This window comes from Aquarana catesbeiana, linkage group LG02 (assembly GCF_042186555.1).
Source record: "Aquarana catesbeiana isolate 2022-GZ linkage group LG02, ASM4218655v1, whole genome shotgun sequence".
Classification (NCBI taxonomy): Eukaryota; Metazoa; Chordata; class Amphibia; order Anura; family Ranidae; genus Aquarana; species Aquarana catesbeiana.
This window is the reverse complement of record NC_133325.1, coordinates 18,834,994-18,861,092: the sequence shown is the minus strand read 5'-3', so window position 1 is coordinate 18,861,092 and position 26,099 is coordinate 18,834,994. Positions and strand designations below refer to the sequence as shown.

Here is a 26,099-nt window from a genome sequence, read left to right as displayed (position 1 = left end):
CAGACAACCGGCCACCTAGCGACAGAAGAGGGAAGTGCAGCAATTCCAGAATTAGGGCGAAATCAATTGGTAACTACTGCTTGGCAACTAAATTTAATAACATACCTGTTTAAACATCAGGGTGCTACATCATAAACTGTATGAATTTTATAACCTTTGTAATTGTCTCATATTGTGCCGTAAAGTCCGCCTTTTTGAACAAAGATTTTTTCCCTTTGTTCTGTGTTTTTCTATTATTCCTGCTCAATTCCTACTAAGGTCTTTTGCTTTTACTTTTTGCTATATTAAATATCCCACATTTTATAAAAAAAAAAAAAAAAACACATTTTTTTCCTCAGTTTAGGCCGATACATATTCTTCTACATATTTTTGGTAAAAAGGTTGCAATAAGTGTATATTGATTGGTTTGCGCAAAAGTTATAGTGTCTACAAAATAGGGGATAGATTTATAGGATTTTTATTTTTATTTATTTTTACTAGTAATGGCGGCGATTTTTATCGGGACTGCGACATTATGGCGGACACATCAGACACATGTGACACATTTTTGGGACCACTGACACTTATACAGCGATTAGTGCTATAAAAAATGCACTGATTACTGTAAAAATGTCACTGGCAGGGAAGGGGTTAACACTAGGGGGCGATCAAGGGGTTAACTGTGTTCCCTCACTGTGTTCTAACTGAAGGGGGATGGGACTTACTAGGAGAAATGACAGATCGCTGTTCATACTTTGTATGAACACACGATCAGTCTCTTCTCCCCTGAAAGAACCGGGATCTGTGCGTTTACACACACAGATCCCGGTTCTCGCTCTGTCATGAGCGATTGCGGGTGCTCGGTGGTCATTGCGTCCGCCGGACACTCACATCGGTGAGTGGCCACAATGGGAAGCGATGTAAGGTAAAGTCGATTTGCCAGGCCGAAAACTGCGGCGGGTGGTCAGCAAGTGGTTAAATATCAGGCCTGGGGATCCTCTTAGTCTGCTTGTAAAGTGGCGCAACTGTACCATGTATAGAACATGCCGCAGCAATATTGACATTTCTAAAGGAAATTGTAATTTAAACCAGCTGTAATGTATTGCCGGCTACTGGCAAAAAAATGCAAAAAAACAGCGTAGGGTCTCCCCCCAGTACATACAAGTCGGAAGAGGACCCCCGAAGTTGGAAGAAGACCCCCGAAGTCGGAAGAAGACCCCCGAAGTCGGAAGAGGACCCCCGAAGTCGGAAGAAGACCCCGGAGCTGCCTAATAAATTACTTTAAAAACCTGTGTACTGTGTTTTTTATTGACACTTTTTTCCCTAGGTGAATGGGTAGGGGTACGATGTACCCCATACTCATTCACATAGGGTGGGGGGGCAGGATCTGGGGGCCCCCTTATTAAAGGGGGCTCCTGGATTCCGATAAGCCCCCCGCCCGCAGACCCCGACAACCAACGGCCAGGATTGTTGGGAAGAGGCCCTTGTCCTCATCAACATGGGGACAAGGTGCTTTGGGGTGGGGGGGCCCATGCCCCAAAGCACCCACCCCCCATGTTGAGGGCATGTGGCCTGGTACGGTCCAGGGGGGGGCGCTCGCTCGTCCCCCCCCCATTCCTGACCGGCCGGGCTGCGTGCTCGGATAAGGGTCTGGTATAGATTTTGGGGGGACCCCCACACCGATTTTTCGGCGTAGGGGGTTCCCCTTACAATCCATACCAGACCTAAGGGACTGGTATGCCCCTGGGGGGAACCCATGCCAGTTTTTTATTTAAAACTTGGCATGGAGTTCCCCCTCATGATTCATACCAACTACTATATGTTTTCATTTGTTAATGCCAAAGTTGTGGCAAAGTCGTACAAAGTAGTACTGCTCCCAAATCGCAGTGAAATTGCGGTAAAATTGCGTGACTTTGAAGTCATATAAGTGTAAAAGGGGCCTTAATGCGATGTTTTGCATTAATGTGTCTCAGTGTGCTGGATTGCTTCATACAAAGATTGTGTATGAGAGGCACTCTGGGGCCCTGGTAGACAAGGCAGAGGTATCGGAAATACCAGCGGTAACAGAAATGGTAAAAACTGGTGTGGAAAGAAGTGTTGTGCAAGAACAGTCGCTGATGGAGTGTTGGACAACAGGGGGCAATGTGGAACTGTAGGAAGGTCCCATGGAGAGTAACTACTTCACAGTGTGTGGTCCCTCCTCAGACACTGTCCTAGCAAGCGATGGGACCAGAGTTCCTGGTGGTTTTGAACTGGGTAATTTTGAGAAAGTGGTTGCCAGGGGTAACCACACAGGTATCAGCGAACCTGAAACCCGAAAAGTGCTGGGTAAAGTTGCGACAGATGTCATAAAAGTAGGCCCCCTACAGGCTTGGGAGCGTAGATCTGAGGGAGGTGAGAACTGTAAGCTCCCAAAAATAAGGAAGAAGTGCGCATGGAAGCACACCCGGAAAAAGAGGTGGGTGGAGTGCCCCTTTAGGAAGAAGGGTGTTGTATTTCTCCCTCCGGTGCGAAACAGGCTGGGAGGATATGTGGAGATGCGACCCCCGTGTCACAGGTGCATATGAGCAGTGTATGCCTGATTTTGGTAGGCTTGATAATTGCACGCCTGTGCACTGGCTTCATAATCATCCCAGGAACAGAGGTCAGTGCTCATCCTTAGAGACAGCTCTGGAGGTGTCTGGCCTAGGAGCCAGGCGGGAGCCAGTGCAGCACGAAGCTGCAAGCACAGAGGTGCTGAGCGTCAGGTCTAGGGAAGATAGACTAAGGTGTAAGGCCTGAGCAGGAGTGCTGTGTTTTTAGCCAGGGAGGCTGAATGCTGATTGCTCTGATGTTTATTTTTGAACTTTGTTTCCCCAGTCGTCTTCCAGGACAGCCCTTGAGAGATGGAGTCCCTACCATCGCCACAGGAAGCACATTGCCACAGTTCAAAAGGCGGTCCTTCGGGTCCTTGGTCAGTCATTTGTCGGAGGAACATGTTGCTGAGGAACCAGGAGAGGGACTTCATCTCTCAGGGGCTGCCTGAAGGGAGTGGAGACCGCACAGGGGGACTGGGTCCTATCCGTCGGCTCCAGTGAAGTCTTCCCGTCTTTTCTTTGGGCTCGGGTACCGTCCAGCATAACAGGAGCAGACCCGTTACCCCCCCCTCCTTCCAGTGCCGAGTTGTGCCAGTGGCAGGGTGACACAAGTTCCCTCCAGGAACTGTGCAGGTTGATTCATCCATCCCAGCTTCTTGCTGCGATCGCGGTGGGGGTCGGAGGTGCCGTTTGCGTCTTATCTGGCAGAACCGCGTCATCACTGTGCACCGAGACTTCTAGTTCCAGGTCTCCAGGGTGCAAGGATGAGGGGAAAAGCCCAGGCTGGGCCTACTAATCCCGACCAGCATCCAGCAATACTAGGCTAGCGGCGGGACCCGGAGCAGGAAGGGGGGACCATGGAGGTGAATCCCCAGGACACTCCGGCGGATACAGGCACCAGCCAAACCCAGGTAGGCTGCTGGGCTAGCCCTTTACTGTGGTTTTTACATGTGGGTAGTTGTAGGGCTGGGACTAGTATGCTCCATGGTGGTGGATACCTAATTGTCCCGGGAATATGCAGTAGTGGTGGTTGCAGCACGGGTATGTGCCCTAACTGTGGGACTTTCCTTTGGCTTCCATCAGTAGTGCAGCTGCGATTCATTCTTCACCAGGCCCCTACAACATCCCCGTAGAGTCAGGGAGCATAGCCCCGCGTTAGTTAGGCCTGAATCTTCTGACTCAGACCAGGATGAGGATCAGGCTGTAGCTAACAAAGCTGCAAAATACAAGCTGTCCCTTGAAGACGTGGACTTGCTTTTGAGTGCTATTTTATGATACGTTGGAAATTGATCAGGAAGAAGTTCAGTTGTCCAGGAATCATAAAATGTATGAGGCCCTGGGCATTTTCTCAGTCTCCCCTCACCCAGGATCACTCAAGACTGCATATTGTAACATTGTAGCAAATCACATGGTGAGAAGGTGAAGCAGGGGCTGACTTTGCCTAGGCTGAGATGATGTCATCAGTCTGCTGCAGGCAGGAGGAAGCATTTTCTCAGTCTCCTCTCACCCAGGATCCCTCAAGACTGCACATTGTAACGTTGTAGCAAGTCACATGGTGAGAAGGTGAAGCCGAGCCGGATAAGAAAGCTTTCTTTCCAAATTCTCTTAAAGGAAGATTCCCCCTTGACGAGAACCCAGAGGTGGTCTGGAATGAAAATAGAAAAACTAGATGCCCCACTGTCCAAGTGTTGAAACAATCTGACCTTGCCTTCGAGGATATGGGACATTTAAAGGACCCAATGGACAGGAAAACAGACGTAGTCTTAAAAAAGGCCTGGGATGCATCAATGGCAGGCCTGAAGCCAGCTCTAGCCACTTCTTGTATAACTAGAAATCTTGAGTTCTGGTTGTCACAACTACAAGAACACCCAGAGGCTGGAGACTTAGTCTTCAGCCCTGAATTAGATACCACCTTCGAAAGAATGGTGGATAAAAAGAAAACTTTCCCCACTAAAAACAAAAACTTTCAAAGGAAGTTTTTTCGTCCTTCAAAAGAACCCTCAAAAACAGAGAAGGAGTTTAAACCCAAAAAGCACTGTACAGGGCAAAAAGGGAAAGGAAAAGGGGTATACTTTTTAACCGCCCCAGTCAGAACCCCAAACCCCAATGACATTAGGGTCCTTGTGGGAGGAAGACTAAAAAATTTTCTCCCACAGTGGGAAAAGATGACCTCAAACAAGTTTGTTTTAAACATAATTAAAAGAGGTTATGCGCTGGAATTTCGCAGTGACCCACCCTCAAAATCTCTAGTGACAAAACTTCCAAGACACTCAGAAAAGGCCAGGGCCTTACCATTACTATTAGGGGAGATGGTGGATCAAGAGGTATTGACACCAGTCCCTATTCAGGAACAGGGGGACGTTTTTTACTCGCACGTCTTTGTGGTTAAAAAAAGAAACCTCAGGGAAGTTCAGATTAATCATGAACCTCCGAACCCTGAACCTCTCCATCTGATACAAAAGATTTTGGATGGAGTTCATTTACTCATAAGAAATCTTCTCCAAAAAGAGGTGTTTATGGCTACCCTGGATTTAAGGGACGCCTATCTGCATATCCCAATAAGGAGAGAATGCCAGAAATTTCTTTGTATGGCGATTCAGATAGACACCAAAGTTTATCACTTTCAGTGCAGAACACTTCCCTTCGGACTGTCGTCCTCTCCGATAATTTTTTCCAAGGTTCTCAGAGAAGCACTGGTTCCATTGAGACTTCAGTCAGTCTCGATCATTCCGTATCTAGACGACTCGCTCCTCATGGCCTACTCGGAGAAACAACTTGTCAGGACTTAGAGTTAACACAACTCAGCCTGAGTCAATTGGGGTGGAAAATCAGTTTGGAAAAGTCCAAAACAACCCCAACACAGAATTTTCTGTATTGGGCTACAAGATCCTGTCCCTAGATCAAAGGATAGTCTTGCCGGAAGAAAGGATATTGAATCTGAAGCAGAGGATGTCTTTTCTTCAAACCAGCACCAAATGTACAGTGAGAGAGGTGATGTCAGAGTTAGGACTTATGACAGCAGCAATTCCGGCTGTACAATGGGCCAGGTTCCACCAAAGTGACCTTCAGAGGTTTTTGGAACAGTTAAAGGACAAAGATCTGGAAGAATACGTATCGATCCACACCAAAGTAAAACCTTCCCTCTGGTGGTGGAAGGACACAGGAAATTTAAACAAAGGAGTACTCTGGGTCTTGCCTATCACATCCACACTGACCACGGATGCGAGCAGTTGGGGTTGGGGAGCCCATCTCAAATCATGCTGGGCCCAGGGCAGGTGGACGCCAGAGGAGAAACAATTCTCTTCCAATTGGAAGGAACTAACAGCTATCTTCAGAGCCCTACTAGCTTTTCAGGACACAGTACAAGGTCACCATCTACAAGTCCGCTCCAACAATATGACGGCAGTAGCCTATATAAACAAGTAGGTAGCCATGCTGAAACTTTCAGCATGGTTACTGAAGAAGAAATTCTGAGGAACAAAGGCCTAACCGAAAGAATTGTTCAGACCTTACTACAGAGACAGAAACCGGTCACCCGAGCTATTTATAGAAAAATTTGGAGGAAGTTTAACATCTGGTGGGTGGCCGGGGTGAGGTAAACAGGGATACAACAAATATCCTACAGCTTCTCCAAGAAGGGATAGACCGGGGGTTAACTCCTAGTACTATTGTTCAGACAGCTGCCTTAAGTGTGTACCTAGAGAAACAATTACAGGAAGATCCCCTTATCGCTAAGTTCTGTAAGGCAATCACTAGACACAAACCGGTCAGAGTTAACATAATTCAAACCTGGACCTATCGATCATCCTGAGAGCCTTTTTAGGGACACTGTTTGAACCTATCTCAGAGGCCTCTCTAAGACTGATTACATTTAAGACAGTGCTCCTCGTGGCAATCACTTCAACCCATAGGGTCAGTGAGATTCAAGCTCTTTCCATTAGGGAGCCCTTCATTCAGATTTTTGAGGACAGAGTCATCCTAAAGACAGACCCTGGGTTCTTGCCAAAGGTGGCATCTAAATTTCATAAGTCACAAGATATTGACCTCCCTTCATTCCGTAAGAACGCCTCAAACGAAAAAGAGAAGCAATTTCATTTACTAGATGTGAGGCAGTGTATCCTAGAGTACTTAAAGGCAACCAAACCATTTTGAATTGCAGATTCACTTTTTGTCCTTTTTTCCGGACAACGTAAGGGACAAAAAGGCTCCTAAGGTCACTATAGCTAGGTGGATCAGGCTAGCCATTGCAGAAGGTTATAGAACAATAAATAGAGATCCTCCTGGGGGTGGTAAAGACCACTCCACAAGGGCACTCTCGAGCAGAAAGAACTGGTGCCACCCCAGAGCAATTATGTAAAGCAGCCACATGGTCAAGCTTCTCCACCATTACAAGGCATTATTGAAGTGGACTTAATGTCCACTCAGGATCAGGCTTTTTGGAGGAAAGTCCTCCAAGCCGTGGTCCCCCCCCCCCCCCGATCTGGTGAGTACTTGGGGATCCTCTCAAGGGCTGTCCTGGAAGACGACTGGGGAAAACCGGAGTTAGTCTTACTGGTAACTCCTTTTCCAGTAGTCTTCCAGGACAGCACGATCAAACCCTTGAATTATGTTGGTGAATTAACGTTATTACCTGTTATGTTTTTCAGTTCCATCCAATTAGTGACCAGGGACCTTGAGGGACCAGCTTTTGAACTGTGGCAATGTGTTTCCTGTGGCGATGGGAGGGACTCCATCTCTCAAGGGCTGTCCTGGAAGACTACTGGAAAAGGAGTAAAATGGGCTGCCATGCCTTTGAAAATGCAGTCGGGACTGACACGATTTCTTCAACTCGGACGCACCACTAGAGCTTAATCGCCCCGGATCATCACATTATTTATTATATTTTATAGCAAAGGTTTGGGCATATTTACCTCTAGGACTAGCAGCTACTTTTTCCATGAAGCACCGGCTTTTTTTTTTTTTTAACTTTTATTTTATTTTTGCAGCTCAATGATACCTTTTTAATCATAAATGTGAAACTTTAGAATAAACTTAAATGTTGCTGTGCATTGTGACAGATCAGGAATTGAATACTGCAGAATTGTACTGGCAGAGCTGACACCATTATTTTTCAGTCCACAAACTCCTGTGTGTTGTCAACCCACAAAGTGCTTTAGGGGCTGAGTGCATTTCTGGCAGGATCAACAGGTACATTTCTGTATTTGCAGGGACTTTAAAAGGATACAAAATGAGGAAATGTGCACACATGTACTTCTTGTGTTTTTTCCCGGACATACACTTTATCTACAGCGGTATCTTCTGCCCAGTCCAACAATAACTTAGTAACAAATACAAACTCCACCTGAAATGTTGGAGATCTCTCCTTCTGGACATGAGACACACTCATAGCAGCATTTATGAACTGAAGATCCAAACTTTTTTCTGTTGCCAGGTATACAGGAATCTGAGCATCGAGACACCGGAATCTGAAATCAGATATTATTATTATTTTATAAAACTGATGGTAAACAAGTTGAGCACGCCTACACCTGTATCCCAACCACTGCGCTCCTGGATCAAATTGCTGTGATAACTAAAGATGCCACTTAAAATATAACAGTATGTGATCAGCATTGTATTCTCTATTCTAAACACATAAAAATAGTGAACCCAATAGTGGCGCTAAACAAAATAGAGAAAAAAGAAAAAAATATTAACATAAATATTCACACCACCCTATGAAGGGTGACCTAGTGACAAACTTATCTATATATATATATATATATATATATATATATATATATATATATATACATATATATATATATATATATATATATATATATATATATATATATATATATATATATATATATATATATAAACGTCAATAGTGCTATAATGATAGACAATATTATTTCACTAATATCACCCTGTGATCGGTGACCAGAGAATATTTTTGACCAAAAAATATTTTTCTTTGTGATCCAAAAATATTCCTTTGTGAACAAATTCTGTGAAAAAAAGAGAGTTTAATGACAAGAAAAAACAATCCAATGAAGTGATTCCAATGGGTTTTCTTCTATACATCCACCACACCTCTGTGCACGTGACTCCACTCCCCGTAAGAAACGCACTCACCAGCTTTAGTTGCCGCACACTCTCGTGTTTGACTAAAATGACCTTAAACCACACAGATGGGTTTTATGATAAACTCCAGCTTCCAGCCATAAATCTCAAAAGATGCTCCACATGTAAATGATAAAAAAGTGCTCCAATAGTGTGATAATGGTAAACCAGTTTTAATAAAATATTCTGCAATCTACAGAACCATTAAACTCACATGTATCAAATATAAATCAAGCAGAATTGAATCACAGCAAAGACAACTTCTATGCACTTGCAAAGTAATGTATTGCGGTCGCGGCGGACCCAAGGTGTGCAGTAGCCGGGGATACTCTCACCCACTCCTCAAACCCGAGCTCCCACTTCCTCGTGCAGCGTTTCACGTCACAGTGTATCGTGTCACACATTGATGATTGCCATACAGCCACGCCGCGACATGTTTCGTCACACAGACTTAATCATGGGATTGGCTGTACGGCACGGCAATCACTCTTTTTATACCCGTCCTGTTCCTGATGGGCGGAAATGAATCCTTCACGCATGCGCACTCCTTATATCCCCGTTCACGCAATACAGCAGTATTATAGCCTGAGCCGGCGAGTACATATAGTTAAAACAAACAATAATAAACAAAATATTAAAAAGGTAAGTAAAAACACCCCTGGTGACACTGTGTCACACATCAGTCATCAAATCAGATCAGCGTGACCGGAGGTAAAATCAATTATCCCTCCCGATGAATACCTAACCAATCACAACTGAATCTGACATGGTTTTCTCTAGTACCATGGTTCGCAGTGCCCCAAGGTGGATGGTTGGAAAATTAATATACAAGGTTATATAAAATTACTAAAATATTTGTTCTAACTTCTATAATCACAACTGGCAAATAAATGAGCACCATAACCATAGATTTTTACTGGTAGAAATCTCATATGGTTTAACCATCTCTCCCTATCACATTATGTAGATTAAACCCAGATCAACACAGATCAGCCTAAATCTCGTAAATTTGTATGCAATTCCTGGGTATATTAACCCTTTCATGCACACACATAGGATAACAATTTGAGACAGAATCATCACATAAATGCAGAAAATAATTGCAGAAAATAATTCAAAAATTACTAATAAAACAATTGAGGTCTACCTCAATGTTCAATCCCCTAGGAAAAAGACATTTCAGCAAAAAAATCCACTGGGTTTGCCTCTGGGATAAGTCCCTTACCCGATTTGATCCTCCAAGAAAAGTTCACAGTCTATTCCACAGAACTGTAGTAAACTGGGATTTTGGTTGTGTTTTTCTTTAAAGTGAAGAGACACACTGTGGTGTTTAAAACCCTTTTTTTATGTTTGCTAAATGTTCTGCGACTTGAACCTTTAGAAGACTTTTGGTGCAACCCACATAGAATAATCCACATGGACACCACAAAAGATACACTACATGAGAGGAAATACATGTAATGAATTCCCTTATTGCAAAGGTTTCATTGTCAAGATTAGTCATTTCACTTTTACCCCTATTACTGACTTTTACCGTCCTACAACAGATGCATTTTCTGCATGAAAAGAATCCTTTCAAATCTATTTTAATCATTTGTTAATGGATCTAAAATCTTCTTCACCACCCGATCACCGAAATTAGGTGCTCCTCTCTAGATAAATTTTGGTTGATCTGGTCCCTACGTAGAATGTACCAGTACTTCCTAAAAATATTTCAATTTCCTTGTATTGGCAAAGAAAATTTGATATAAATCCCCACTGGTGTTGATCATTTGGCATTGCATTCTCTTTTTTCTTTAAACATTGTTCCCTAGGGATATTGGCTACCTGCCGAATTGTCACATCCAGGAAGTCTTCCTTATTTCCCTTTTGAAGGAATTTTTCCTCAAGTACCTGTGTTTGTGCACAATAATTATATTCTGTACAATTTCGACAGGCTCTAAGCATCTGTCCCTTAGGGGTATTTTTAATCCAGGCCGGATGATTGCCACTTTTAATGGACAAATAACTGTTCCGGTCCGTCGATTTGAAGTACACTTTGGTGTTCAGACCATTATTTCTTTTTTCAATCGTCAAATCCAAAAAATTGACAGATTTGTCACTGATCTGGAATTCCAATCTGATGTTCTTTGTGTTTGTATTCAGATGCCCCACAAATTCCACCACAGATTCCTCAGATCCCTCTCCAATTAAAGAAGAGATTGTCTATGAATCTCCGGTAGAATCTCAATTGGGGCATCTGTCTACTAAACACATGTCTGTCTTCCCATTCAGCCATAAACAGGTTGGCTAGGCTGGGAGCATATTAAGCTCCCATAGCCATGCCAACCTGCTGTGAGTAAAATTGACCATTAAACCAAACATAATTATGTGACATACAAAATTCAAGCGCTTGGCCTAAAAAACACTTCTGCCCATGTGGGATATCATCCCTTCGACTGAGCGCCCAATTCAGTGCCAGTGCTGCATCCTCATGCTTAATGATCGTATACAACAATGCCACATCAGCAGTAATGAGATAAACAGCAGAGGATGGATTTATCTCAACCTCCTTTAATGATTGAAGGAGGTCAGTCGTATGCCTTAGTGACCTTGACACTCGGCTGGAGAAATTTATCCAAGAATTCCCCCAGTCTAGCTGTTACTGACCCGATGACGTTAACAATTGGTTGTGCTGGCGGAGATTGTACAGTACATCCTTATGGATTTTAGGTAACGTATAAATTACCAGAATTCTGCAAGCACTGGGTGCCAATATATAGCCCTCTTTCAAATTCAAGGCCTTAATGCAAAACCCCCATTTTACCAATGAGAACAATTGTGTTTTAAAGCTGTCTGTGGGCTCAGATGCAAGCCTTCTATACGTGGATTGATTACCCACCAAATCCATAAGCTGTTTGTGATAAAAGGTTCTATCCATTATTACTACCCCCCCCCCCAGCCTTTATCAGCGGGGCGGATAATAATATTATTCCTGTCTTCCAAAGATTTAATGCCATCACTGATATAGTCGGGATTGACTCTTTTTTCGGAGTCAATAACTCTATATCCCTTAAAACCAGATTTTTAAAAACCTTAATAAAGTGATTATTGGAGTTCTGGGGGTTAATTAGTGATTTATTTTTATCTATCAATTCTGTCCAAAGAGGTTGTAGTCCTATCCTTAGGGGCAACTGGATGACTCAAAAAGTGTTTTTTCATATTTAATGAGCGTACAAATTTGAGTGTATCAATATACACCCCAAATTTATTCATAGTCTTTTTTGGTGCACATTTCAAATCCAAATTTAATATGTTCAGTTCTTTTTGATTGAGTTCAACCTTACTCAAATTATAAATGGCTCCATTTAAGTGTCGCTCATTCTTTTCCTTGGGTTGTTTGTGACTCCCTGCTCTACATCCCCTCCTTCTCTGTGGAAGGTTGCCACACCTCTGTTCGGGTATTGTTGGGGTACATTCCTCCCTCCTCCTTTGTTGTTGATCGACCGAGTATTTCTTCTCGGTGTGCCACCACCCCTCCCCCTCCCCCGTTTTCCTAAAAAAGAAGATGATCCCTGTTGATAATGGCCATTATATTGTCCATTCCACTCCTCCTCCAACAAAGGTGAATATCTATTGTATAAAGGGATTTGATTTCTCAAATCGGGGCAGTAGTTCTGGGGGGGATTTTTATACCATTGCTGATCCTGTGGATGATTGTAACTAATGGGGTGATTCCCTCTGTAGGGTTGTACATCTCTGCACATCCCGACATGTTTCAGAAAAAGACGCAATCAAACGTATATATTCCTTCTTCAGGGGAGTTTACACAGTTGGGTAAGATAATTCTTTTGTATATTCAGACTCACTGAGGGAAAATAAAAACAAACAAGGAAGCACGTGCTGGCTGCATGGGTCCACACATGGCAGGAGAATGTCCGTGTGTCCTTAAACCGATCCGCATAAGCGCATTCACAAGAGACACCCAGTCCTCCCAACAGCGATCAAACTAATGTGACTTGAGCTGAGCGTCTAGATTAGGGATGAGCTTCATGTTCGAGTCGAACCCATGTTCGACTCGAACATCGGCTGTTCGATCGTTCGCCGAATTGCGAACGATATGGGCCGTTCGCGCCAAATTCGTGTGGCGCGTCACGGCCCATAATTCACTGCGGCATCGCAGTGCATTGCTTGCTGATGATTGTTGGTTTAGCTGAACACTGTGAGCAGGACGCACCCCACTAACTTGTAGGTTTAGCAGAACACTGTGAGCAGGACGCACTGCACTAACTGTAAATAGTCTAGCTGCCTGACTGTGGTACTAATAGGATCAAAAGAACACCAGTAATTTTCTTCAGGTAGCTGTATTTACTGTAACAAGACAAGCCTGCCTGTCAGTAAGAAGATAACAGAAACGGATCTAGCTGAACACTGTGAGCAGGACGCACCCCACTAGCTTGTAGGTTTAGCTGAACACTGTGAGGTGGACGCACCCCACTAACTTGTAGGTTTAGCTGAACACTGTGAGCAGGACGCACCCCACTTACTTGTAGGTTTAGCAGAACACTGTGGGCAGGACGCACTGCACTAACTGTAAATAGTCTAGCTGCCTGACTGTGGTACTAATAGGATCAAAAGAACACCAGTAATTTTCTTTAAAATACTGTAACAAGACAAGCCTGCCTGTCAGTAGGAATATAACAGGAACGGATCTAGCTGAACACTGTGAGCAGGACGCACTGCACTAAATGTAAATAGTCTAGCTGCCTGACTGTGGTACTAATAGGATCAAAAGAACACCAGTAATTTTCTTCAAAATACTGTAACAAGACAAGCCTGCCTGTCAGTAGGAATATAACAGGAACGGATCTAGCTGAACACTGTAAGCAGGACGCACTGCACTAAATGTAAATAGTCTAGAAGATAACAGGAACGGATCTAGCTAAACTGAATACAGTGTATATATATATATATGCAACACCTGGGATGCATATATATACACAATACACTTTAAGTGCAGCTAACTGACTGACTGTCCTGCCTAATCTAGCTAACTCAAATGAAATGACACTGTCTCTCTCTCTCTAAGCACACCGGAACACACTGCACAGGGCCGCCGTGCAGGCGGCCTTATATAGTGTGGGGCGTGTACTAAATCCCCTGAGCCATAATTATCCAAAGCCTCCTTGGCTTTGGCCAATTATGGCTCTCTGTTAAGGCGGCGCTGTGATTGGCCAAGCATGCGGGTCATAGTGCATGCTTGGCCAATCACAGCGCCGTCTTAACAGAGAGCCATAATTGGCCAAAGCCAAGGAGGCTTTGGATAATTATGGCTCAGGGGATTTAGTACACGCCCCACACTATATAAGGCCGCCTGCACGGCGGCCCTGTGCAGTGTGTTCCGGTGTGCTTAGAGAGAGAGAGACAGTGTCATTTCATTTGAGTTAGCTAGATTAGGCAGGACAGTCAGTCAGTTAGCTGCACTTAAAGTGTATTGTGTATATATATATGCATCCCAGGTGTTGCATATATATATATATATACACTGTATTCAGTTTAGCTAGATCCGTTCCTATTATCTTCTAGACTATTTACATTTAGTGCAGTGCGTCCTGCTCACAGTGTTCAGCTAGATCCGTTCCTGTTATATTCCTACTGACAGGCAGGCTTGTCTTGTTACAGTATTTTAAAGAAAATTACTGGTGTTCTTTTGATCCTATTAGTACCACAGTCAGGCAGCTAGACTATTTACAGTTAGTGCAGTGCGTCCTGCCCACAGTGTTCTGCTAAACCTACAAGTAAGTGGGGTGCGTCCTGCTCACAGTGTTCAGCTAAACCTACAAGTTAGTGGGGTGCGTCCACCTCACAGTGTTCAGCTAAACCTACAAGCTAGTGGGGTGCGTCCTGCTCACAGTGTTCAGCTAGATCCCTTTCTGTTATCTTCTTACTGACAGGCAGGCTTGTCTTGTTACAGTAAATACAGCTACCTGAAGAAAATTACTGGTGTTCTTTTGATCCTATTAGTACAACAGTCAGGCAGCTAGACTATTTACAGTTAGTGCAGTGCGTCCTGCTCACAGTGTTCTGCTAAACCTACAAGTTAGTGGGGTGCGTCCTGCTCACAGTGTTCAGCTAAACCTACAAGTTAGTGGGGTGCGTCCACCTCACAGTGTTCAGCTAAACCTACAAGCTAGTGGGGTGCGTCCTGCTCACAGTGTTCAGCTAGATCCGTTTCTGTTATCTTCTTACTGACAGGCAGGCTTGTCTTGTTACAGTAAATACAGCTACCTGAAGAAAATTGCTGGTGTTCTTTTGATCCTATTAGTACCACAGTCAGGCAGCTAGACTATTTACAGTTAGTGCAGTGCGTCCTGCTCACAGTGTTCTGCTAAAACTACAAGTTAGTGGGGTGCGTCCTGCTCACAGTGTTCAGCTAAACCTACAAGTTAGTGGGGTGCGTCCACCTCACAGTGTTCAGCTAAACCTACAAGCTAGCGGGGTGCGTCCTGCTCACAGTGTTCAGCTAGATCCGTTCCTGTTATCTTCTTACTGACAGGCAGGCTTGTCTTGTTACAGTATTTTAAAGAAAATTGCTGGTGTTCTTTTGATCCTATTAGTACCACAGTCAGGCAGCTAGACTATTTACAGTTAGTGCAGTGCGTCCTGCTCACAGTGTTCTGCTAAACCTACAAGTTAGTGGGGTGCGTCCTGCTCACAGTGTTCAGCTAAACCTACAAGTTAGTGGGGTGCGTCCACCTCACAGTGTTCAGCTAAACCTACAAGCTAGTGGGGTGCGTCCTGCTCACAGTGTTCAGCTAGATCCGTTCCTGTTATCTTCTTACTGACAGGCAGGCTTGTCTTGTTACAGTATTTTAAAGAAAATTACTGATGTTCTTTTGATCCTATTAGTACCACAGTCAGGCAGCTAGACTATTTACAGTTAGTGCAGTGCGTCCTGCTCACAGTGTTCTGCTAAACCTACAAGTTAGTGGGGTGCGTCCTGCTCACAGTGTTCAGCTAAACCTACAAGTTAGTGGGGTGCGTCCACCTCACAGTGTTCAGCTAAACCTACAAGCTAGTGGGGTGCGTCCTGCTCACAGTGTTCGGCTAGATCCGTTTCTGTTATCTTCTTACTGACAGGCAGGCTTGTCTTGTTACAGTAAATACAGCTACCTGAAGAAAATTGCTGGTGTTCTTTTGATCCTATTAGTACCACAGTCAGGCAGCTAGACTATTTACAGTTAGTGCAGTGCGTCCTGCTCACAGTGTTCTGCTAAACCTACAAGTTAGTGGGGTGCGTCCACCTCACAGTGTTCAGCTAAAGCTACCTGTAGAAGGTTGGTGGTGTTCTCATACTACAGGCAGGCAGTTGATTTTGCTAGCTGCAGTATCAGTATATATATATATATATATATATATATATATATATATATATATCCCAGCTTAGTGCAGCTACAGGCCATTAGTATGTCTGGAAGGCCAAGAAGGAGAGGCAGACAGTCACAAGCCAATAAGAGAGGGCAAGCAGGCTCTGTGTCTAGTGCTGGTCGTGGAGACGGTGCATCCTCATCAGCACGTGGCCATGGGACACGCTTGGCCTTTTTTTCGGCAGCTGGCCATGTTGAGCCGCAACATGCGGAAGACTTGGTCGAGTGGATGACCAAGCCGTCCTCATCCTCCTCATCCTCTCTCACCCATGCCCAGGGTACTTTGTCTGGCAAAGCAGCGGCCTCTTCCCTCGGCTCAATGTCATCAGTGACTCCTTCCCTAGCCCCACCATGTCCTCCTGAGCAGTCCCTCGAACTGTTTGACCACAGTGTTGGGTACATGTTCCAGGAGGATGCCCAGCGTTTGGAAGGCTCTGATGATGATACTGAGCTCGATAAAGGCAGTAACACGAGCACGGACAGAGGGGGTGCCCAAGAAGGACAGCAATCTGGCAGTCATGCTCCCCCTGCTGCAGCATACTGCCAGGTTTGCTCCAGTGATGAGGAGGGAGGGGATGATGAGGTCACTGACTCAACGTGGGTGCCTGATAGGAGAGAGGAGGAGGAGGAGGAGGAGGAGGCGGCACATCACCAACGAGGCAGGATGCCCTCCAGGGGCCAGCCTAAGGGCAGCACATTGACTGCATCACACCCCAAAGCTCCACATGTGCAGGGCGCTGCAGTCTCTGCGCGTTATTCAAAAAGTTCTTTGGTGTGGGCCTTTTTTGAGACGAGTGCATCAGATCGCACCGCTGCTATTTGCAACATATGTCTCAAGCGTATCTCGCGTGGCCAAAACATCTCCCGCTTGGGTACCACATGCTTGACCAGACATATGTTGACCTGCCATGCAGTTCGTTGGCAAGCGTATCTAAAAGACCCACACCAAAGAACAAAGAGGACCTCTGCTTGCTCCTCATCAGCTGAGATTTCCAACCCCACTAGACCTTCAGTCCTCTCTGAGACCTGCACTGAGAGGAACGAAGGTGTAGAATTAGGTGTGTCACAGCCACGTACTTGTGGTCTGATTTTGGTACACCGACGTCAGATTGTACCAGGCAAATTTCCCTGCCCCAGCTGCTGCACCGCCGAAAGAAGTTTGCTCCCAGCCATCCACATGCCCAACGGTTGAATGCTAGCTTGGCAAAATTGCTAGCACTTCAACTGCTGCCTTTTCAGTTGGTAGACTCTGCCCCCTTCCGTGAGTTTGTGGAATGTGCGGTTCCTCAGTGGCAGGTACCCAAACGCCACTTTTTCTCATGGAAGGCGATTCCGGCTCTCTACCAGCATGTGGAAGGCAATGTCCATGCCTCGCTGGACAGGGCGGTCAGCGGTAAGGTGCATATTACCGCTGACTCATGGTCCAGCAGGCATGGACAGGGACGTTACCTAAGTTTCACGGCGCATTGGGTGACTCTGCTGGCAGCTGGGAAAGATGCAGGACAAGGTGCAGTAGTGTTGGAGGTTGTTCCGCCACCACGCCTCCAAAATGCTAATGATTGTGACACACCTCTCTCCTCCACCCCTTCCTCTTCTTCTTCCTCCATGGCCTCTTCCTCGGAACCAGTGGTGCTCCGTAGTCGTTCAAGGGGCTACGCAAGTACGCAGGCCAAAAGATGCCATGCGGTGCTTGAGCTGGTGTGCTTGGGGGACAGGAGCCACACTGGGGCAGAGGTTCTGTCAGCTCTGCAGGGGCAGGTTCAGAGGTGGTTGAACTTAAGGCAGGAATGGTGGTTTGCGACAATGGCACCAACCTCCTCTCTGCCCTCCGACAGGGACAAATGACCCATGTGCCCTGTTTGGCTCACGTCCTTAACTTGGTGGTGCAGCGGTTCTTGGGCAGGTACCCGGGCTTACAGGATGTCCTGAGGCAGGCCAGGAAAGTCTGTGTGCATTTCCGCCGGTCATATAATGCCAGTGCTCGGCTGACGGACCTCCAAAAGGAGTTTAACCTGCCCAAGAACCGCCTAATCTGTGACATGCCCACCAGGTGGAACTCAACGTTGGCCATGCTGCAGCGGCTGCACACGCAGCAGAGGGCCATCAATGAGTACCTGTGCGACTATGGCACCAGGACAGGGTCAGGGGAGCTTGGTTTTTTTTCCCCACGCCAGTGGGCCATGATCAGGGATGCACTGTCCTGTCACCATTTGAGGAGGCCACGAGGATGGTGAGCAGTGACAGTGCATGCATCAGTGACACTGTCCCCCTTGTCCACCTGTTGGAGCACACGCTGCGTGGAATAATGGACAGGGCACTTGAGGCAGAACAGAGGCAGGAAGAGGAGAACTTCCTTAGCTCTCAAGGCCCCCTTTATCCAGACAGTGTTCCTGCGTGCCCGCCGATCACACAGGAAGAGGACGAGGAGGAAGAGGAGGAGGAGGAGGAGGAAGATTGTGTCAGTATGGAGGTGGAGCCTGGCACTCAGCATCAGCAGCAGTCTTTAAGGGATCAGTCCCAAGAAACACATGGACTTGTACGTGGCTGGGAGGAGGTGGCTGCGGACCATGTCGTCCTTAGTGACCCAGAGGACTCCGGACCGAATGCCTCAGCAAACCTACGCTGCATGGCCTCCCTGATCCTGCAAAGCCTGCGTAAGGATCCTCGTATTCGTGGTATCAAGGAGAAGGACCAATACTGGCTGGCAACCCTCCTTGATCCACGTTACAAGGGTAAGGTTGCGGACCTTATCTTGCCATCGCAGAGGGAGCAGAGGATGAAACATCTTCGGGAGGCCTTGCAGAAAGGTCTGTGCAACGCATTCCCAGAGACTGGGAGGTTACAAACTCCTGTTTCTGGACAACGTGTTGCTGAGGCTTCGGTCAGTCAAAGAAGGAGCGGTGGAGAAGGTGGCCGTCTGACCGATGCGTTCAGACAATTTTTTGGTCCGCAGCCCCAAGGTATGATCGGTTCCAGCAACCATCGCCAGCGTCTGTTTTACATGGTGCAGGAATACCTAGGGGCAAGATCAGACTTGGACACCTTTCCCACCGAAAATCCTCTGGGTTACTGGGTCTTGAGGATGGATCACTGGCCAGAGCTTGCACAGTATGCAATTGAGCTACTGGCCTGTCCTGCATCCAGCGTTCTTTCGGAACGCACATTCAGTGCTGCTGGAGGCGTGGTAACCGATCACAGGGTGCGTCTGTCCACTGACTCGGTCGATCGACTGACCTTCATAAAAATGAATGAGTCTTGGATCACCACCAGCTACCAAGCACCTGATGCTGATGTAACCGAATAATTTTTTTTGAAATCTCAGATCCCTTCAAAGACTGCCTATGCTGATGCTGAGTGACTATCCCTGAGTAATTATCCTCTTCCTCCTCAATCATCACGCTGATAGCTTGTAAGAACATTTTTGGTTCTGGGTGCCACCACCAGTGCCTAAGGCACAATTTTTCAGCCCCTGTTTAACAGGGGCGTGTAATTACGATTTTTGATGTAATACTTTGCAGCAGGGCTCGTTCCTGCATTTCAACTAGAGTGTCTGTGAGGGGTTGCAGTGTTGTGGCACCAGCACCAGTGCCTAAGGCCCAATTTTTCAGCCCTTGTTTAACAGGGGCGTGTAATTACAATTTTTGATGCAATACTTTGTAGCAGGGCTCGTTCCTGCATTCCAACTAGAGTGTCTGTGAGGGGTTGCAGTGTTGTGGCACCAGCACCAGTGCCTAAGGCCTAATTTTTCAGCTCCTGTTCAACAGGGGCATGTAATTACAATTCTTGATCTAATATTTCACAGCAGAGCCCTGTGAGGGCTTACAGTGTTGTGGCCACAGCAACACCTAAGGCCCAAATTTCTGCTGAGTATATAGGGCAGGACCCTACTTTCAAACAACTAACTTACAAACGACTCCTACTTGCAAACGGAAGGAGACAACAGGAAGTGAGAATAAATCTACCCCTAGGAAGGGAAATTCTCTCCTGTAAGAGTTAATATAGGAAAAACATTTCTTCTTTCCACTGATGCTTTCCAATCCATTGGGACAAAAAGTGAGGTGAAATCTTCTGAAGAGGAGGAAAGACAGCAAAACAAATGTCACAGGGGTGATAACCCTTCCCTATGTTTTCCAAAAAGCTTAAAAAAGATTTTTTGGCTGGAGCTAAACACGTTAAAAATGTACCCGTTCAAAATTACAAAGAGATTCTACTTAACAACAAACCTACAGCCTGTACTGCTGTTCAGAGTATATAGGGCCTGGTGGCCCCACACCTTTCCTTATTTTAATTTGGGTGCGGGGTTCCCCTTAATATCCATACAAGACCCAAAGGGCCTGGTAATGGACTGGGGGGTACCCATGCCGTTTGTCTCACTGATTTTCATCCATATTGCCAGGACCCGACATTACATTAAACCCGCAAGCAGTTTTAAATGAGATTTTTTCCTTTAAAAATGACATTTGGTGCAGGGACTGTTCTAAACACGGGAAACACGCGTCACTTTACAGGCATACTATAGACACCCCTCAGGTATGATATTTAAAGGAATATTTCACTTTTTTTTTTTTACTTTAAGCATCATTAAAATCACTGCTCCTGAAAAAACGGCTGTTTTTAAAAGTTTTTTTTGCATTGATACATGTCCCCTGGGGTAGGACCCGGGTCCCCAAACCCTTTTTAGGACAATACCATGCAAATTAGCATTTAAAATGAGCACTTTTGATTTCGAACGTTCGAGTCCCATAGACGTCAATGGGGTTCTAACGTTCGTGCGAACTTTCGGTCCGTTCACAGGTTCTGGTGCGAACCGAACCGGGGGGGTGTTCGGCTCATCCCTAGTCTAGATGTGTTGCTGACATCCCGGTAGCGGCCAGTGAACTGACATGGGTATCAAAAAGTGAAAGTTTCATGGATGATTGTTAATCTGTCCCATTACTTTTGGTCCCTTAAAAAGTGTGAGGCACATATACAAACTGTTGTAATTCCTACACCGTTCACCTGATTTGGATGTAAAGCCCCTCAAATTAAAGCTGAAAGTCTGCAGTTAAAGCACATCTTGTTTGTTTCATTTCAAATCTATTGTGGTGGTGTTTAGAGCCAAAAAGATTAGAATTGTGGCGATGTCCCAATATTTATGGACCTGACTGTAGATGTAAAGGGAAACTGCAGAATCAGATGGAAAGGGGAACAAACCCTGTGCATTCAGATGTGAAGGGGAACTCTGCAGATTCAGATGTAAAGGGGAACTCTGCAGATTCAGATGTAAAGGGGAACGCTGCACATTCAGATCTAAAGGGGAACTCTTTTGAATCTGATGTAAAGGGGAACTCTTGTGATTAACTCCATATGTTTAGAAATGTTATTTAATCACAAAATATATGTATAGTGTATACTACATAAAAAATTGCGGTGTATTGCTTTGTATTGCGGTAATGAATTTAATGTACTACAAAAAAAAAAAGAAATGTTGGCGTGAGGTGCTAAAGTGTTCAGGTTTGGCTTGGCGAAAAGGTGTCAACCCTCGTCCCATTGGATGTACAGACAGTCCCCGGGTTACAAACAAGATTCTGTATGTTTGCTCTTAAGTTGAGTTTATATGTAGGTTGGATCAGGTAGATTTTCGGTGCTGTTGTTTCCCTTTATAATTATATCCCATGTCACATATGTCAGAGATTTCCAGCCTCCATTACCTTCTATGACAGCTTTATTCAATAACACATATATACCCAAAATCAAAAATAAATATCCGATAATACATTCCACATGCATAAATTTACAGCAATCAACAACCTTCGCCGACTCCAAGAATGACCCCATTCATGAACAGGCACATTGGCTGCTATATCTTACAATAAGGATAAAAATCCCTATAAATCCTAATTATGACCCTCCTCAGCATATGATAGAAACAGAAAACAATCAAATAATCTCTTACTTTGCCTCTTTTCCAGAAGAAGGGATCAGTGATATTCATTAATACTCCGGGCACAAAGTCTTGGCCTTTAATATAGGAAATTACCATAGTGATAAAACGTGAGTTGTTCAATGCCATCCAGCTTTGTAAAGCAAGTTCGGTTGGAATTTCTTGCCTCTCATTAAAGTAGATCTCGCCATCGTCTGGGTCATTGTAATGAACGTTTCTCATATATTTGTGCAGCTGTTAATGGAAGACAGAAATACACACATTACCATCTACAGTTATAAGAGTTCTGGAATAAACCACCTCAATACCGGGCACTTTACCCCCCTTCCTGCTCAGGCCAATTTTTAGCTTTCAGCGCTCTCACACTTTGAATGACAATTGCGCGGTCATACAACACTGTACACATATGACGTTTTTAGCATTTGTTTTCACACTAATAGAGCTTTCTTTTGGTGCTATTTATTCACTGCTGGGTTTTTTATTTTTTGCTACTGAGAGGTGGCACTGATGGGCACTGATGGGTGGCACTGATAGGCAGCACTGATAGGTGGCACAGATGATGAGGCACTGATGGGCACTGAAAGGTGGCAAAGGTGGGCATCGATAGGTGGTACTGGTAGATGGGACTGATGGGCACTTGCAGGTGGCACTGGTGAGCACTGCAAAGCAGCAGTGGCTCTCCCTGTTTGGGATCGATGTCCCTCTGACAAAACCTGGGGATCTGCTTTTTTTTAGCGTGAGTAAAACAAAAGCTGATTACCGGTCTTCTGTTTACATCACTTGATCAGCTGTCATCAGCTGACAGCTGATCATGTGGTAATGGTCCAGGATCAGCCCCTTACTCCGATCTGTGATCAGCCAAGTCTTATTGACTTGCTGATCACAGAGCGTGCCACGTGCACCCTGCAGGGGGCGCGCAGGTGGCGCGATCTCAGGAGGATGTACATGGACGCCCTCTTGAAGGCCTGCGCTGTAGCCGTCTTTCGCCCTATAGCGCGGGCAGGATGTAGTTAAAGTCTGCTTAACCACTTTAGCTTTGGAAGATTTCCCCCCTTCATGACCAGGCCACCATTTTTTTCTATTCAGCACTGCACTCATTTACCTTGCGTAGTCATGTAACACTGTGTCCAAATTAAATTTTTAGCATTTTTTCACACAAATAGAGCTTTCTTTTGGTGCTATGTAATCACTACTGTTTTTTTTTTGCTATAAAACATATCCAGTTCAATTTAAAACAAAAAAAAACATTCCTTTGTAAATCTTGGCCAAAATGTATTCTGCTACATGTCTATCCCAGTTAGTGTATATTGATTGGTTTGCATGAAAGTTTATAGAGTCTACAAGCTATGGTGTATATATACTGGGTTTTTTTTTTTTTTTATACTACCAATGTCAGCAATCAATGACTTATAATGAGACCTACAATAGTGCGGAGGGTAATCAGACACTAACTGAGGCTGGGGGGAACTGACTAGCTGCCACTAACATTACCAGTGGCATTAATACAGAGATCAGGGATAATACTATACACTGTCACTGTACTAATGACACTGGCTGGGAAGAGGTTAACATTTTGGGCGATCAAGGGGTTAAATATGTGCCTAAAAATTTGTAATGTGTATGTAGCACCCCCTAGCTGTGCTAGTGTGTCAGAATAGGTTTTTGTTAGAGTAGACAAAATGTTCAGGCTTGGTTGGCCTGTGTTTTTTTATCTGGGTCTGGGCAGAGACTCAGGGAGGACTGGATGACTCAAAGGCAGCACTTCTATGACATCCTAAGCCTCTGTGGGTGCCAGACTGTGAGGAGACCTGGGCCCAGTTTCAGGACATTCGTCAAAAATGGAGGCTGAAGAGAGCAATCTACAAAGACAGAGTGATGATCATGAAGATGGGACGGCCCGCTAGGAGCCACTCTTTTGCAGTCAGAAAGGCTGATGGCAGCGAGAGAAGGTGGCCAATCTGAATCTCTATGCATGAAGGACTACTGGAGCCTGCAGCTCACAGGTGGAGATTGTCACATTGACAGCTGGGATATTGCTGCCTGTGTATTGCTTTTCTGCTGATTATGGACTAGACCAGCAGATCAATCTGTATGTGCTGGAGGTGAAATCTCACTGAGCAAGATCAATTTGTGTGTGCTGGAGGTGGGATCTCACTGGGGAAGATCAATCTGTATGTGCTGAAGGTGTGATCTCACTTACGAAGATCAATCTTTATGTGGTGGAGTTGGGGTTCTCACCGAGGAAGATCAATCTATATGTGCTGGAGATCATCCTCCATCCCATGCTTTGCTAATACATGCTTTTAAAGTATTTAAAATCAAATAAAATAATTTTTCCTTTTCTGGCTGTTTCAGTTTTTACAGCCAGTTCTGCTTCTTATTCACCCTTATTCAATCATTACTATTTTATTATTATTATTATTATTATCATTTTTTCCATTTATTTTTTTATTTTTTGGTTTGATCCTTCTGTCCTCTGTGACTGCACATTATGGCCTCCCCTAGGGGACTGTGTTAGTTGCGGGACTGGGTGGTGTTTGACGCGGGTTGGAGGTTGCTGTGGGGTAAGCACCTTATCTGCAGTGTTCGATCTATACTGTGCTCTCCTTATAATACATTTGCTTACAGTAGTCAATTTGTTTATTCATTCATTATTATTTTATCTTTTCCTTTGTCTCTATGTATGCATAGTTCTCCCTGGTATTAATGTTTCAGTCTGCACATGCCCTGAAGAAGCGTCTCAGCGAAACATGTCAGGTTAATGTGTGACTATACCCCTTCCAGGTTACCTGCTTATTGTGACCACCTTTTCTGTAAAACACTGCGATTATTTGTCTATGTGTATTTTTTAACCTTGAATTTATTAAAAATATAAAAACTTTTTTATACATGTAGCACTAACTCACGGTGGAGCTGCTGGTTTAAGCGGGTCTGTTACCTTCACTCTGCTTCCCTTGTTTCAGCGGCACTGGGTCTAGAGTTCCGTTGAGTTTACCTCTGAACGACACACGCACCAACACTGGAGTACCTTTTCAATGCTTTATTAAACACTTGACTTAGGAAATAGCAGGAAAGAGGTGGAAAGGAAACTGCAGAAGAAACTCAAACATCTTCTTGTAGGGTTCTTTTGACAAATGTCCTGGTAGAATTCAGATATTGTATGGAATGCGCTCCCCTCATGGGACACACACTTGCTCGTCTGGATAGGCCTCTCTCACCGGTCTAGCAGCCAGTACGCAGCATGAATCAAAGTCTCTGCTACAGACTTGCTTGGGAACAAAATCCGTACGATCCTCTGCCACACGATGTATCAGATTTTCTGTAATGAATGTCAGTCACAGTGCCTGAACCTTTAAGCCAACCCGGCAACACTATGCTGTATAGTTACTTTTGGATACGTTCTCCAACCGAGTCACCAGGCCCCTCTCTAGACCAGTACGCTGCGTGATCCCTCCAAGACGGGTCCTCCCCTGGGATCTCCTCGGCTGTCCAGCATCGTTACACAGGACTGACAGCTCAGGACCATTCCTCGGCCACGGTGGTAGGCCCCAGACAAGCCTCTGGACCCACCCCTGTGCCGCTGTATTGTGGGCCTCCGGAACGGAGGACCACGAGGTAGCTCCTTAACGCATACCTGTCGGCCAGGAGGGCCAGCAGGTGGCTGTAAAACGAATCCAAAAATATGGCGTCTGTCCCATAAATACCCTCGCCCAGAATGCAGCTCGGAGGACCACCTCCACCGAGTTGTCTCCGGGACAGAAGAGCACCCATACGCTTCGACATGTTGCCTTTCCAACACTGACCAGTGATAACAGCGACACCCACTGGTCAGCACGGAAACACACACAACGTCAGCCAAGCTGAAACAGAGGCAAACTTAACCATCCTAACGAACAAGTTACTAAATTTACCTAACATGCGGTAGATTGCAAATCTACCAGCGCTACATACAGTATATATTCTATGTTTTTGACTTCTTTGCACCATTAAAATCCCTTGCCTTTTTCCATTTTGATTTATGTGCTGGAGGTGTTATCTCACTAAGGCCCCTTTCACACTTATACGACTTGTCCCACGATTTTGTACTGCAAAATCGTATGACAAGTC

General features: G+C 45.1%; 2 protein-coding genes across 2 annotated transcripts in view; both read right to left on the bottom strand.

The window, feature by feature from the left end:
* The window catches only part of LOC141126683 (uncharacterized), a 640,228-nt gene that overhangs the window by 287,404 nt on the left and 326,725 nt on the right, over positions 1-26,099 (bottom strand). The gene's annotated exons all lie outside the window — the stretch shown is intronic.
* Positions 1-26,099, bottom strand: part of LOC141129606 (vomeronasal type-2 receptor 116-like) — a 113,668-nt gene that overhangs the window by 14,728 nt on the left and 72,841 nt on the right. Inside the window, exons 4-5 of the mRNA XM_073617705.1 lie at positions 22,089-22,226; positions 7,897-8,020 (exon numbers count right to left, since the gene is read on the bottom strand). Coding sequence (XP_073473806.1) covers positions 7,897-8,020; positions 22,089-22,226 — 262 coding nt within the window. The remainder of the gene's footprint in view (positions 1-7,896; positions 8,021-22,088; positions 22,227-26,099) is intronic.